The 16397-nt window shown below is 41.2% G+C and overlaps 1 protein-coding gene across 3 annotated transcripts in view; it reads left to right on the forward strand.

Moving 5' to 3' along the window:
• Nucleotides 1–16397, forward strand: part of spaca9 (sperm acrosome associated 9) — a 50776-nt gene that overhangs the window by 2857 nt on the left and 31522 nt on the right. For 2 of the 3 annotated variants that reach the window (XM_059993802.1, XM_059993800.1), the window contains exon 2: nucleotides 14586–14731. In XM_059993802.1, the coding sequence (XP_059849785.1) occupies nucleotides 14588–14731 (144 nt within the window). In that variant the 5' untranslated portion in view covers nucleotides 14586–14587. Of the gene's footprint in view, nucleotides 1–8280; nucleotides 8407–14585; nucleotides 14732–16397 lie in introns of those variants that run through there. The other variant, XM_059993801.1, reaches the window with a different exon arrangement.

Here is a 16397-nt window from a genome sequence, read left to right on the forward strand (position 1 = left end):
TTATGACAGTACTCAGCCAAATTTTCAATCTCCCTCCTGTATGCTGATTCATCACCACAACAGTGGTGTCATCATCAAACATGCATATGGTGTCGGAGCTGTACTTAACCACACAGTCATAGGTGTAAAGTGAGTAGAGCAGGGGCTAAGCACACAGCCCTGTGGTGCACCAGTGCTGATGGTGATTGTGGAGGAGATGTTTTTGCAAGTCTGAACTGACTAGGGTCTGCAAGTGAGGAAATCCAGGATCCAATTGCACTAAGGGGTATTGAGGCCCCAGTCTTGGAGTTTACTGGTTAGTTTTGAGGGGGTGATGGTATGAAATGCTGAACTGTAATTGATAAACACCATCCTGATGAATGCCTTGTTGCTGTCCAGATGTTCCAGGGTCATGTGACGAGCCAATGAGATGGCATCTGCTGTGGACTTGTTGCTCCAGTAGGCAAATTGTAGTGGATCCAAGTCACCACTTAGACAGCAACTGATATGCGTCAACACCGGCCTCCCAAAACACTTCATCACTTTGGACAGAAGTGCCTCTGGGCGATAGTTATTGAAGCAGGTTACCACGTTCTTTCTGGGCACTGATATGATTGATAAGTTTGTGGCCTAAGGTAGAAGGAGATGAGTTATTAACTTCAAACTTTCTGCATTTTCACTCAGAGTTGAACTGCACGTGCATGTAATGAGAGCTGCATAACTCATCTACTGCAACACAAACAAAATGCTGGTGGAACACAGCAGGCCAGGCAGCATCTATAGGGAGAAGCACTGTCGACGTTTCGGGCCAAGACCCTTCGTCAGGACTAACTGAAAGGAAAGATAGTAAGAGATTTGAAAGTAGTGTGGGGAGGGGGGAATGCGAAATGATAGGAGAAGACCGGAGGGGATGGGATGAAGCTAAGAGCTGGAAAGGTGATGTGCAAAAGGGATACAGAGCTGGAGAAGTGAAAGGATCATGGGACAGGAGGCCTAGGGGGAAAGAAAGGGGGAGGGGAGCACCAGAGGGAGATGGAGAACAGGCACAGTGATGGGCAGAGAGAGAGGAAAAAAGAAACTAACTATATCAGGGATGGGGTAAGAAGGGGAGGAGGGGCATTAACGGAAGTTAGAGAAATCGATGTTCATGCCATCAGGTTGGAGGTTACCCAGCTGGTATATAAGGTGTTGTTCCTCCAACCTGAGTGTGGCTTCATCTTGACAGTAGAGGAGGCCATGGATAGACACATCAGAATGGGAATGGGATGTGGAATTAAAATGTGTGGCCACTGATTGTTCACTGATCCTGTTTAGTTACTGTTCTATGGATTTACTAAGTATGCTCGCAAGAAGAAGATTCTCAGGGTTGTATGTGGTGACATGTGGTGACTCTGATAATACATTTCATTTCAACCCTTTAAATTTGATTCTTCTTATGAAACCTAAAGTGTTCTGAAATGAACAATGGTTTTGGCTCTAAATGTTCTAGCATTACTTGCGTGGTATCAGCAAAGCCCATTTCAGGTCGTTTGGTTGGAGCACTCAAACTTCTAAACAAACTGTATACTTTTCCATCCAATGCACTAAGCAAAACTGGTACTTGTACTTCTACCGTCCTGCACCTTTCCTACACCTCATCAACGACTGCATTGGTGCTGCTTCCTGCACCTCTGCTAAGCTCATCGACTTCATCCACTTTGCCTCCAACTTCCAACAAGTTCACCTGGTCCATTTCCAACACTTCCCTTCCCTTTCTCAATCTCACTGACTCTGTCTCCAGAGAAAGCTTATCCACCGATGCCTATTATAAACCAATGAACACTCATAGCTACCTGGACTATACCTCCTCCCACTCTGCTACTTGTAAAAACACCATCCCCTTCTCCCAATTCCTCCGTCTCCATTTTCTCCGTCTCCGTTTTCATTCTAGAACAAAGTAGATGTCCTCCTTTTTTCAAAGACAGGGGCTCCCCTTCCTCCACTATTAACGCTGCCCTCAATGCATCTCTTCCATTTCACATATGTCTGCTCTTACCCCATCTTCCCACCATCCTACCAGGGATAGGTTCCTCTTGTCCTCACCTACCGCCCCACCAGCCTCCGTGTCCAGCAAATAATTCTCCGAAACTTTCACTACCTCCAACTGGATCCCACCACCAAATACATCTTTCCCTCCCCTACCACCCCCACCCCCCATTTTCTGCTTTCCACAGGGATTGCTCCCTACATGACACCCTTGTTCACTCGTCCCTCCCCACTGATCTCCCTTCTGGCACTTATCCCTGCAAGTGGAACAAGTGCTTCACCTGCCCCTACACCTCCCCCATCTCTACCATTCAGGGCCCCAAACAGTCCTTCCACCTATGAGTCTGTTGGGGTCATATACTGTGTTTGGTGCTCCTGGTGGGGCCTCCTGTATATTGGTGAGACCCGATGTGGTCTGAGCTTTGCTGAGCATCTACACACAGTCCGCCAGAACAAGCTGGATCTCTTAGTGGCCAACCATTTTAATTCCACTTCCCATTCCCATTCTGCAACGTCCATCCATGGGCTCCTCCACTGTCGTGATAAAGCCACACTTATGTCGGAGGAACATCACCTTATATTCCGCTTGGGTAGCCTCCAACCTGATGGCATGAACACTGATTTCTCAAACTTCCAGTAATGCCTTCCCCCCCCACCACAACTTCACCATTCCCCCCCTTCCCCCCCCCATGTTATCTCCTTGCCTGCCCATCACCTCCCTCTGGAGCTCCTCCACCCCATTCCCCTTTTTTTCTTTCTTCCATGGCCTCCTGTCTCTTTCTAATCAACTTCCTAGCTCTTTCCTTCATCCCTCCCCCCAAGTTTCACCCATCGCCTGGTGTTTCTCTCTCCCTCCTCCCACCTTTCAAATCTACTCCTCAGCTTTTTCTCTCCAGTCCTGCTGAAGGGTTTTGGCTGGAAATGTCAACTATGCGACCTTGCCTGCCGATTTCCTCCAGCATCTTGTGTGTGTTGCTCAGACTTCCAGCATCTGCAGACTTTCTCTTGTTTGGTACTTTATTTATTAGCTATTCCATTTTACAGCTCAATCCTTTCAGTAATACAAAGTATAGTTATCCCTCATGCAATCAAAGTGCGTCAATTTTTTCAATGTAGCCAGCCATTTCTGCTTTTTTGTAAATTTATGATTATTATCACTGTTTACATACCCATGAATTTAGTCTGTTTTCTGCCTTTTTTTAAACTCAGCCATCTCGCTGTGCTTCAATGCTTAGGTAGTCATCTTGGGTTCATTTTAAAACTTACTCGTCACTGCTGTTATGTTTTGTAACTCCAACACATAAAACTAATTGAAATAAAAACATAAAGTTGGGAGGTAGCTTGTGTAAATTTGTTTTTACTTTCAAGCAAGGTGCACATGATGACATGGTGGCATGATGATATATGCCATTCACATACTATTACAAATAATCCATAATTAAGCAAAGAATACTTAAACAATATATTTACAGTGCAATATTACTCAAGTATTTCTGAGACGTTAAGTTGCTGCTTGTGTTGTTCTGCTGAGCATTGTAGGCATGCTACATTAGCACTGAAATGTGTGGAGACACTTGCAGGCTGCTTCCAGCACATCTGTGGGTGTGTTGGTTGTTAACACAAACAATGCATTTCATTGCATGTTTTAATGTGCATATTATAAATAAATCTGAGACTGAATCTCTTCTTGTGGCAGGGACAAGTGTTAAGAGTAACACTCTCTCTATCCTTTTATGGGTGAAGAAGTCAGACTACATAATACTCCACATCACAAGGGGTATGAAATCAATCTTCCCCAGTCAGTCACTGCTTCTCTGTTCTAAAGTGGTTGACTTTACATTATATACCATCTTTCATGTTTCCTCACTTAGCTTATCTATATTCCCTTGAAGCCTCTATATTTGCCTCCCTATTCAAAATCTCATCTGATTTTGTATCAGCAAACTTCAAAATATGATATAAATGTTTTGTTTTTGTTTTTCACACTATTCGTTCACTGTAAATTCTAGAGACTGTTGTGCATGAAAATTCCAGGAGATCAGCAGTTTCTGTGAGATTCAAACCACCCCGTCTAGCACCAACAATCATTCCACGCTCAAATTCATTTAAATCACATTTCTTCCCCATTCCAATGTTTGATATGAACAATAACTGAACCTCAAGCATTTTTGCATGCTTTTTTTGCATTGAGTTGTTGCCACGATGGGCTGATTAGATATTTGCATTAACGCACAAGTGTACCTACTAACATGGCCACTGAGTATAATGTTTTCATTATTTTAGTGATAAGTTGAGAAAAATACTTAATAAAAGTATTCATTCGCACCAAGTTACATGCAACATATGGAAAATATTATTTGGTTGCATGGTTTGGTACTATCCATCCCCTTAACACTAAGGGGTAATCAAAGTATAAAATAATAAATATAAGTTATTATATACAAGAAAGTGATGGATAGAAAGAACACCTATAATATTGAACACAGGGAAACAGTAGCAAGTTGAGTGGTAGATTTTGTTAAGTCTATCTTGCAGTTATATCACTTTCAATAGGTTCAATAAGCACATTTAATGTCAGAGAAATGTATACAATATACATCCTGAAATTCTTATTGGAATGTTATCATTACACAGGTTCAAGAATCTTATTAACAAAATGTTCTATTTTACATCTGAATAGAATAGGTATAGAAGGATGAAATACAGAATTGGCAATAACATATATGATTGCTTCCTAGGAAAATACTCCTCGCAGTAATTTCGGGGGAAAAAACCCATAATACCCCTACTGGAATATATGAAAAGTACTGGATTTACATGTCAATTCTGGCACCATACTTGCATTTCCACTAATGATACTGTATTTGAAAAGGGAGCGGAAAGGCCTTGCAATATGTTCCTATGGAGAACATATCCAATCACAAAAATATTAACGCAGCAATCAGATTGTCCATAGTTCTGATTATTAATTTAACATTCTATATAAAAATGGATGAGACACCTATTTGATTGCCAGCATTAATTTAAAAAAATTACAAGGAAAATGTGCAGGAATAATCTGAGGTGAAAGGACAAGAGAGTGTAATTAATTTACATTTTTAGGAGCAGCCGCGGGCACAGTGGCCTGACTGATCTCCAGTTGTGCTTTATCATCCTCTAATTTGGTGAAATTTGCTTTTTAATCTCTGGGAATAGAGTCCAGAAAGGGAGAGCATTCAGCTCTAGGGAGGGTGGGTGGAAGAGGAGACAGCGACCGCACAATAAAACTTGGAACCAAAAGTAATAGTTAAAGAGCGATTACCTTTCGAAACATACAGTAAGTGCTTTATTTGTGTCAACAGCCGACACAGTCGGAGGTGTGCTGGGGGCAAGTACCACCAGGCTTTTGGCACCAACATAACATGCCCACAGTTTACTAAACTAACTCGTCTTTGGGGAGGAACCCCACAGAATCCCAGGGAGAGTGGGAATTGAACCCCGACCTTTCAGTTTCTCGCTACTGTGCCGCCCACTGTTTAATGACTTGGTACCTGGACAGTAAAATAAAACACAGTGGTAATGAAGTTGATGGAAGTGCTCTAGACTGAGTAGAAAAAAATGTGAGGACATGGGGATGGCCAAAGATGTAATGAAGTAACTTATAAATTGAGCTGGGAGTACGAAACAAATCTGGCCATGAGAGAGTTCATGTACAGAAGACAAAAATCAGTGTGCAGTGGCTTAGAAAGAAAATACGGGGGGTGGGGGGAATATGTGTGCGGTACTTGAAATGGAGCTTAAAGTTGTCAACAAATATTTTCAATAGGGATGAACCAAAGGCCTCCTCTTGTGCCACCGTGAGGTTGCTTTAGAGCAGTGCCTCATATTCTGTCTAGATTGTCTCCTACCTGATGGTATGGTCATCTATTTCTCCTTCCAGTAATTCTTCCTCCCCTTCCCCCTTCTTTGGTTTCCTCTCTGGCCTCTTACCTCTTCTCCTCAGCTTCCTATCATCTCCCATTGGTCCCCTTCCTTCCCTTTCTCGATGCTCCAATCTCTTCATCTATCACCTTCTAGGCAGTCCACCTTCCTCTCTCCCCACCTTTTTATTGTGGCTTCTTCCCGCTTCCTTTCCAGTCCTGAAGAAGAGTCTCTGCCCGAAACACTGTTTATTCATTTCCATAGACGCTGCCTGACCTGCCGAGTACCTCCAGCATTTTATGTGTGTTGGTCTGGATTGCCAGCATCTGCAGAATCACGTGTTTCCAATTGAATGGGATTCATTTTAATGATATGTGGACAATGATGTTTGTCTGCTCTCTCGACCTCAAAAGTTTGGAGCCATCACAAAATGGCTGCAACCACCAATGACGGGAAACCTGGGCGGAATTTTTTTCAAGTTGGAAAAGCCGAGGTCTCTCGACCTCGAAAGTCCGGGTGCATTGGTACGAGTAGATGTGAAAAGTTGGGGTCTTTTTTGATTGCAGTGGGTGCCAGTGACTTTTTTCCCATCCTTTTCAGGGGTGCCCTTCACTCTCCACAGAGTGTTGCAGAACCGCTGTTCAGGTCTTTGGATCTGACCACATGCTAGGACAGGCATGTCCCTATCTCACCGGGTAATGGCTCTCCGGCCACCCTCACCTGGTTTAGCCTGCCTGTCGAGGCAGTGTACCCAGTTGTGGACACTGTTGCATGCAAACAGCTACTTCAAGCCACAGGTGAGGTTTGAGTGCCCGATGAGGAGTAAAGATGAGCGAGCTGTCCCAGGAAGGGCACGACAATCAATATAAGTAAGGTGCCCAAGACTATTGCACAGTACTGTAGTAATGTTATGTAACTGTATTGCATTGCACTGCTGCCGCAAAAAAAAAAAACCCATGACATACTGTGATGATAAACCTGATTCTGATATGGGTCTTTATTGTGGACTTTATTGGGAAGGGGGCAGGGAGAGGGGGAAATCATAGTTGGGTAAAGGGGAAGATAGAGGTGAGGGAGTGTAACGGTCAATAAACCAATTGCTTGGAATCAAATGACAGTGCCTGGTGTCTCAGGGCTGGGTGCACCTGCAGCACCCCTTCTCTGCCACCTGTTCCACAACCCTCCCGCGGTGCTCCATCCTGGCCATTCCCAACATACTTGGCTCCCGCCAGATTTACAAACTTGCCCTTTGCTCCACGTTAACAAATACAGTAGGTATCGTGCGAAATTCTTAGGCACACTACCTCTGTATCGGCGCCTAAGACTTTTGCACAGTACTATATAGGCAATACCCCTAATCTTGAAGGCGCTAGAAGAGCGAACACAAGAAAATCTGCAGATGCTGGAAATTCCAACAACACACACAAAATGCTGGTGGAACACAGCAGGCCATGCAGCATCTATAAGGAGAAGCACTGTCGACGTTTCGGGCCGAGACCCTTCGTCAGGACTAACTGAAAGAAAAGATACTAAGAGATTTGAAAGTAGTGGGAGGAGGGGGAAATGTGAAATGATAGGAGAAGACCGGAGGGGGTGGGATGAAGCTAAGAGCTGGAAAGGCGATTGGCGAAAGTGATACAGAGCTGGAGAAGTGAAATGATCATGGGACGGGAGGCCAAGGGAGAAAGAAAGGGGGGGGGAGCATCAGAGGGAGATGGAGAACAGGCAGAGTGATGGGTAGAGAGAGAGAGAGAGAGAAAGAAAAAACGAACAACTAATTATGTCAGGGATGGGGTAAGGAGGAGCATTAACGGAAGTTAGAGAAATCAATGTTCATGCCATCAGGTTGGAGGCTACCCAGCCGGTATATAAGGTGTTGTTCCTCCAACCTGAATGTGGCTTCATCTTGATAGTAGAGGAGGCCATGGATAGACATATCAGAATGGGAATGGGACGTGGAGGCGCTAGAAGAGCCTCTGCAGACCCTAAAATAACTGCAAAATCTGGAGTAATGTCACGTTCGAATACCCGAATGCTCTCTCGTCACCGGGCCCAAATCGTGAAACTCCTCGTCACTATACCAAGACGGGAGTATCACCTTCACTCTGCATTCTGGTGATACAAACAAGTCAAATCTTCAAAAGAGTCATTCAAAATCAAGGTGCATATTAAAATACAGGTGCCTTTGCAAAGGAATAAAAGTGGAAACAAAAACAAAGTGAAAAGTAATACTAGCAGAAGTATTCAAATACCCGTTATAACTATTGCCTTATACAAAGCAGAGGAGGATCTGGATATTGTATATAGGTAAGTGATGAGGTGCAGTCAGGTTGCTAGGTAATGCAGGTAAACAATGGTCACCAAGTGACAGCTGAAATTGTATCCGCTTAACGTAACAAGCTAGGCAAGTTGGAGGGAAAAACGTCCACTCAGAACACAAAAAGACAACGGACTGAAATAAGGATTTGGGAATAATCCGGAATCCATTTCTCAAAGATTCAGGTAGGGTGCCGCGCAACAGTTATTTCATAAACAGTGGCGCAAAATCAAGGTGAAATATAATTAGACACAAACATTGTGTTACATGCCTATATTATCAGAAGCAACCTTTGGGTACACCCCATCAAAGTCGTCGCGTTTTACTACATTTAACTAAGGTCGTTTTGCAAATACAAAATCAAATCAGATTTGTCTCAACCCCGTAACGAAAGCGTTGTAAAATTATTTTGTATAAGGAGTTAGCACTTGTTTGCCCGTTTTCCACTTGATCTTCAGTTTTGTAACATTGTCATTTAATAAAATGTTGCAAGAATTGAGCAGATGACACTTACATTTCTGAATGCGATTTTTTAAATGGGTTAATGCGATAAAATCTCCATTGTTTGCGCGGTGAGAGACTGCCACATCTGGAGCAGGTCAGCTTTACAGTCATGCGGTTAGGAGCATTGTGCAAAGCTCGTGTCCAGAATCCAGTCCCCCCCCCCCCCCCCCCCCGTCCGCTCTGTCCTTAAGTTTACGGTTAGTTATGGCTTGAATAGAGAATTGTTCAAGCAGCACAGTGATTTGTTATATTAACATAAGTTCTTAATCACATTTTATTTGATTTGAAGTAGACTGGCGCAAAAACCTAAATATGCGTCAGAATTCGGAGAAAGTTCACTGTAGAGCCAATGCTGTACAATCAAGCCAGATTCATTTTGGCATATAATTGAATGTAATATCTTATATTTGTAGAAATCTGGATTTTTATCCATATAATTAAATGGCTCTCACCTAATCTTTCCCAAGACGTTTTGCTAAAATCTTAATAGTCCAGAGTGACCCCAGAAGAATCTGCAAACAAATACACTTTCTTAGGTCAAGCATTTATAATTGGCACCAAATGCCATTTATCTGTTAAATTGCCAATCAAAACCTCAGTTGATTAAGTGAGGTTGAATCAAAGGAAAGCATGTCAGGAAGGAAAAGTAACCTGCAATCAAACCCTTCATTTTTTAAAGCTGAGATTCAAGAACCACAGATTGAAATAATTTTATTCTTTGCACAGCTTAATATTACATTTATAATGCAATGCTGTTAGAAATGTAATGTTCTGGTATTATCTGAATGGCTTACTTCAAAGTTATAAACTCAAAAATAGTTTTTTTATAGATTAGAATTGTCTGCAAGAAATTCCCAATTCCCTTTAAGTAGAAACATCCATCCTATGGGATTTAAATCAGAAATTTAACAGGCCTAGTTTCTATATTTGTAGAGAAGTTCTGGAAATAATTTTCAAAACCCAGAAGCAGGAGAAAAGAAGTCGCTTGCTCCACCAAGCCTATCTCATAGAGTACTGTGCAAAAGACTTGGGTATAGTATATATATAGGTGCCTTAGACTTTTGCACAGTACTGTACTTGTCAAAATGGAGCAGAGAACAAAATTGTAAATCTGGTGGAAGCAAAGGGTGGTGTGCCACGGGATGGATTTGGGACAGGTGGCAAAGAAGTAGTGCCAGTGGCGGTGGGTGGTGGTGTGGGTGCAGACACACCCAGCCCTGAGACACCAGGCAAGGTTATTTGATTCCAAGCAATTTGTTAATTGATCAGAATATCTCTCTGGTACTTCCCACCCAACCATGATTCTCCTTCCCACTCTCAGTCCACAATAGAGACCCATATCAAATTTATCAACACTCACATATGTCATGAAATTTGTTCATTTTTGTGGCAGTAGTACAGTGCAATATGTAAAATTACTAGAGCACTGTGCAAATGTATTAGATACCCTAGCTATATATTTGTGCCCGACTTTTGCACGGTGCTGTACTATGATACCATAAGTATATATCAAGATAGATTACAGCTAGTTGCTAATTGGCTACTTCCTCCACATACACACTCAATTCTCCTTTCCATTAATGCCAACAGACAGACCAAGTGAAAATACCTCCTGTGTGTGTGTGAACTACAGAGGGGAAGGGATGCCTCGTGAACACTTCCTCCTGTAGAACTGTGAAACTGTAGTGCATAGTGAAAATCCCAAAACAGAATTTATAATAGTTCAGAGTTCAAGGTAAATTTATTATCAAAGTACATATGTGTTACCGTATACTACTGAGAGATTTTTTTTGCAATGCATAAATGGATTGTAAACATTAAGGATTATTTTGGAAACATTTATTAGTATGTGCTATTAAAGTAAATGATCAAAGCCAATGATAATTTTCAGTGTTGTTGAGGGAATAGGAATTGGTGAATGGTCACCAGGTTAGGCTTTTGTCTGTTGGAGCCAGAAGTAAAACTCCTCCCTGGATTCTGAAGACCAGTGACGGTTTCAACCAAGAACTTTGTACCTATGGTACAATCTATGGGACAGGGAATCATATCCTTAATAAACATTTACACAGTGCAGAAAGAGAGCATTTGCTTGAACAGAAGAGATGAGTAGACAGTAGTTGAAATACTTGAACCTTAAGTAAGTGTTTCACACTCACAATGGGAATTAAGGAAAAATATTCTTTGCAGTTTTCAGAAGAACAAGCACACTTCATTAGAAATGCTTGTGTAGAGGGGATGGAAGCAGGAAGTAGCTAGGAGGTGTAGAGAAAGAAGAAGGCATATTATATATCATGTATAGGTTGCCAGGATCAATTCAGTCCTTTCAGAAGTGTAAACAATGTAGGAGTACACTTCAGAATGAAATTAATTGATCAGAAGACCAAGAGATATCTCTGGCAGACAAGATAAAGGAGAATACTAAAAAATTCTGTAGAGCAGAAGAGTAGCTAGGAAGATGGTAAGTCCCTTTAAGGATCAGTGTGATGATCTAAGTGTGGAACCACAAGAAATAGACAAGCCATTTTAGGAAGCTAAAACCAAGCCGTATATAAGGGCTCTGTTCATTGTACCTTATGAACAATACTGAGTACATAGTTCCCTGAAAATGGAAACGTAGGTAGACAATGGAGAAATAGATATGGCAGGCCAAATCATTGAATATAGGAATCAGGACATTTTGTTTACAGTTGATTCGTCTACACTTGGATTATTGCGTGCAGTTCTGTTTGCATACTAGAGGAAGGATGTAATCAAGCTAGAGGATGCAGAAATATATACAAGGACGTTGCCTGAATTGAAGGATATCAGTTTTCCCTGGAGACAGCAAAGAGCCATGATAAAATTATGAGAGGTGTGGTTAGAGTACATAGACAGAGTCTGTTTCACATGGTAGCAATGTCAAAAACTAGATTTAAGGTAAAAAGGTTTAAAGGGTATCTAAAGTAGTGGTGGCGAACCTACAGCCTACTTTCCCAAAATGTCATCTGAAAAGCTTTTGTTGGCATAAGTCATACAGTGCTACCCCTCTATTTGTTAAAGACTACCCATTATAAAAAGAGACATAATCATTATCTTTATTGCCAAATGAAGCAGCAAGTGATTTCTTACAATCAAACAGCAATGAAATGTCTCATGCCAGCTTGGCACTGGCTAGATAGTTGTGAGAACACTTGACATTGAAACATAGAAAACCTACAGCACAGTACAGGCCTTTCAGCCCACAAAGCTGTCCTTACCTTAGAAATTACCTAGGGTTACCCATAGCCCTCTATTTTTCTGAGCTCCATCTACCTGTCCAGGAGTCTCTTAAAAGACCCTATTTTCTCCGCCTCCACACTGTCGCCGGCAGCCCATTCCAGGCATTCACCACTCTCTGCGTTTTTTAAAAAAAAAAGTTACCCCTGACATCTCCTCTGTACCTACTTCTAAGCACCTTAAAACTGTAACCTCTCATGCTAGCCATTTCAGCCCTGTGAAAAAGCCACTGACTATCTACACAATCAATACCTCTCATCATCTCATTCACCTCTATCAGATCACCTCTCATCTCCGTCACTCCAAGGAAAAAAGGCTGAGTTCACTCAACCTAATCTCATAAGGCGTGCTCCCCAATCCAGGCAATATCCTTGTAGATCTCCTCTGCACCTTTTCTATGGTTTCCACATCCTTCCTACAGTTAGACAACCAGAACTGAGCACAGTACTCCATGTGGGGTCTGACCAGGGTCCTATATAGCTGAAACATTACCTCTTGGCTCCTAAACTCAATCCCATGATTGATGAAGGCCAATGCACCATATGCCTTCTTAACCACAGAGTCAGCCTGCACAGCAGCTTTGAGTGGATGATAGGTTTTGAAATCCTTGCAGACCTGGTGTAGATATCAGTATTTTGATATAATAAACAATGTGGTTATTTTTGAATTGTCTTTTTAAAAGATTAATATTAATAATTTATTTCAATCTGTCTGTTAGACACTTATTAATAGTAATACAACAAATACATGTAAATGAGCAACAGGATTCATCTCTTTTCCTTTAAAAAGTGAATAATTATTGTTCCTAATTCATTAATCAATGATATTTTCTGTTCAAAATAACAATGGCACTTGAGAGAATTTTTTGAAGATTATTGCTAATCTGGGCTCACATTCTCATAAAGGTTCTCCACCCCTAATCCAAGGTGCATATGTTTGACATGGAGAGCAGTTGGTATCTGAAATGAGCTGCCAGAGCCAGAGGAGGTGATAGAGGCAGGAACACAAACAAAATGTAAGAGGTAACTAGACAGGTACTTTGAATGATCAGGGCACAGAGTGTTATGGAATTAATGCAGGCAAGTGGGATTAGTGTGGATAGGTTTGATATTTATCAGGAGCACTGGGTATGCAGGGCCCTTAGCATTGTCAGTAATCCCTCCCATCTGTCCAACAATCTCTTTGACCCCCAATCATCAGATAGGAGGCACTGTAGCTTTAGGGTAGGGGTTCTCAACCTGGGGTTCATGGACCCCTTATTTAATGGTATTAGTCCATGGCATAAAAAAGGTTGGGAAACCATGTGTTAGGACAAACTGGGAAACAGTTTCTTCCCCAAGGCCGTAAGCCTACTGAACTCACAGCCACCAGCCAAGTCTCATCGTGCATGAAGCACCAGTAGTGTTATACCATTTACTTTTTAACTTGTGTCACAAATGCACCTTATTATTTGTTAATTTACTAGCAGTAATATTATTTTATATGTTATGTGTGTGAGTTGCAGTATATGTACTTGTTTCATTTGGCGGTATACATGTGTACAGATGAATGACAATAAACTTGACCTGTCAAAACAGGCACGATGGTCTGAAGAGCCTGTCTCCATGCTGTACAACTCTATGATTCAAAAAGAAATGAATAGGCAAAACAATTATAATAAGATCATGGATGTTAGACTTTATTTCAGAGTATTGGGATACAAGGTGATGGGAGCTATATGATAATGATATGAAACTCTGGTTATCCCCCACTAAATATTGGGCTTATTTTTGGACAGCACACCTAATGAAAAGATTGATGACCTTTGAAAGTACAGAATAACAATTTATTGAATCGACACTGGAGATTAAATGTTACACACAATTTGCAAACTCGTCTGAAAATCTGTAGAGCCTATTACATTGAGGGTGTAATGTAGTTTCAGTGTTTCAGAAAATGAGTGAATTGGTGGTTTGATGAATTCTCCCTGGGGGACTCAGATAGAGGGGTATAAATATTTTTAATATCATAATGCCTTTATGAGGTATGAGCATCACTAGAAAGTTGCCAGCTTCTAATTCCCTTTGAGAAGATCGTGGTAAGCTGCCTTCTTGAATCACCGTTCTCATTGTTCTATTGGATTCAGACTTCCTTGATTAAGACCCAACCTCATTAAAAGAACAGCAAAATGATGAGGTGCCAATTTAAATCAAAGGTAAGAGGAGTGAGGAAAATAACTATAAAAGCTGGAAGCAGTGTCACTCAGAAGCAGCTGAAAGTAAACCAGCATCTGTGTGTCCTCAGGGATATTTTCAGTCCAACTTCTAGGCTCTAGTAATGAGTGCAAAGTTCCCATTTTCCAAACAAATCATTGAAGTTTTTCTATTTCCATGTAGTCATTCATGGCCCTTTTGATTGAGACCTTTGAGTTTTACAGCACATGTAACACCATTGGATCAATAGAAGAATCACTTGACTTATGCATTTCTATCGGATTTAAACTGAGATTGTGTCTGGTATGGGGGGGGGGGGGGCGGCTAAGTTGCTGCTGCTGTTGACAAATTTTACGTCACATGCTGGTGATAATAAAACTGATTCTGAGATCTTTTATCTATCCGTTAAAAAGAAATGAATGAGCTGAAGGCTGCCCTAAGAGATCTGGATCAACGATACTTGCTCTTCAAGCAGCAACAATTCACCTTTGTTACGGCTTTGGACCACACACGGGAGAATGCACATGACAAGACTCAACCCGTGTCCACTCTTGCTCAGGTAATGATACATGATTAAATCATAGATACACTGATGTGAATTTTGCTTTAATCAAAACTGTATTAATAGGACTATTCCACTGAAACACAATTTTAAAAATTCTAGATGTATGTCTGAGCACATTTAAAGATTAAATAACTGCCATGTGTTTAGACTGGAGAAATGCACAAAAATTGCTGAAAGAACTCCGCAGGACAAGCAGCTCAGAATAAATTTATTGTCACCATATACAACTCTGAGATTTGTTTCCTTGAGAGCAGAAGCCAGGATAAGCTCTGAAAAAGGTGGAATCTGAAAGGAGAGGACAAAGGTCAAAGGAATAAAAGGAAGGATATGGGGAACCAGAGGGAGGAAATTGTGGGTGATAGGCAGTAATTTAACTCATCATTGAAGCCATTATCACATCTTTGGGAAATAGGAGGAAGCTTGAACACCAAGGGGAAGGTACAAACTCCACACAAATAGCACTGGCGGTCAGGGTTCACTGGAGTACGAGGCAGTAGTCCACAAGATGTGCCACTGTGCAAAGTGGATACGGTTACCAACTTAGTGCATTTGTAGACTGTCTTCAAGATTCGGTTTGGTTTTGAGCTTGAGATATTTTGTTTCAGAGTTAATTTTGTAACAAATTGATTTTGTGCTCTTAAAGCTTCCCAAGCAGCACAGTCTTGGACATGGAAAATAATCGCAGACTTCATTAGTCTATTCCTGTACTAAGTTTATTTATTTTGCCAAATATGGCCTGAGAGGTAATAATACTAGAGAGCATTCAATTTCTAATTTAAAATTAATGACTGTGAAGTGCAATTCTACAACTTTTTGTTAATTACTGCATTGTGTAGCAAAGAAAATCTTTAGACCATTTAACTTCATAATTAATTATTGTGATAGAATATCTGTGCCTAAATAATTAACATTTTCACATCATCTGTAATGATTAAGTAAGATTGCCTTCTCTCTGCAAGTATTAAAGGCTGTTTAATAAGTGGCCAATGGAATAAAACCATGCCTTTAATCCTGCACAGTTCTGAAGGTTTACCTTTTGAGCACAAAGTAATTCAGACATGGGAAATGGAAGCAGACAGGTTGTTGCAGTAGAAGTGTATTCACTGAAGAATAAATGTGCATTAAACTTCTGCAAAGAAGCAAGACTACAGTGAGAAGATTCATTTTCATTAAATCCTAGAAAAACAGCGAATGTGTTATTTGTACACAACTTTTAGGACTTCGCTGGAAATAGTGCACATAAGGCAGTGCAGAGGAGGTTCACCAGGTTGATTCCAGGGATGAAGGGGTTAACCTATGAGGAGAGATTGAGTCACCTGGGACTATACTCTTTGGAGTGCAGAAGAATGAGAGGGGATCTTATAGATACATACAAAATTATGAAAGGGATAGTTAAGATAGAAGTAGGAAAGTTGTTTCCATTGGTAGGTGAGACTAGAACTGAGGGACATTGCCTCAAGATTTAGGGGAGAAGATTTAGGATGGAGGTGAGGAGAAACTGTTTTTCCCAGAGAGTGGTGAATCTGTGGAATTCTCTGCCCAGGGAAGCAGTTGAGGCTTCCTCACTAAATATATTTAAGAAACAGTTAGATAGGTTTTTGCATAGTAAGGGAATTAAGGGTTGTGGGAAAAAGGCAGGTAGCTGGAGCTGAGTTACAGA

Source organism: Hypanus sabinus, chromosome 18 (genome assembly GCF_030144855.1).
Source record: "Hypanus sabinus isolate sHypSab1 chromosome 18, sHypSab1.hap1, whole genome shotgun sequence".
In the NCBI taxonomy this organism is placed as follows: domain Eukaryota; kingdom Metazoa; phylum Chordata; class Chondrichthyes; order Myliobatiformes; family Dasyatidae; genus Hypanus; species Hypanus sabinus.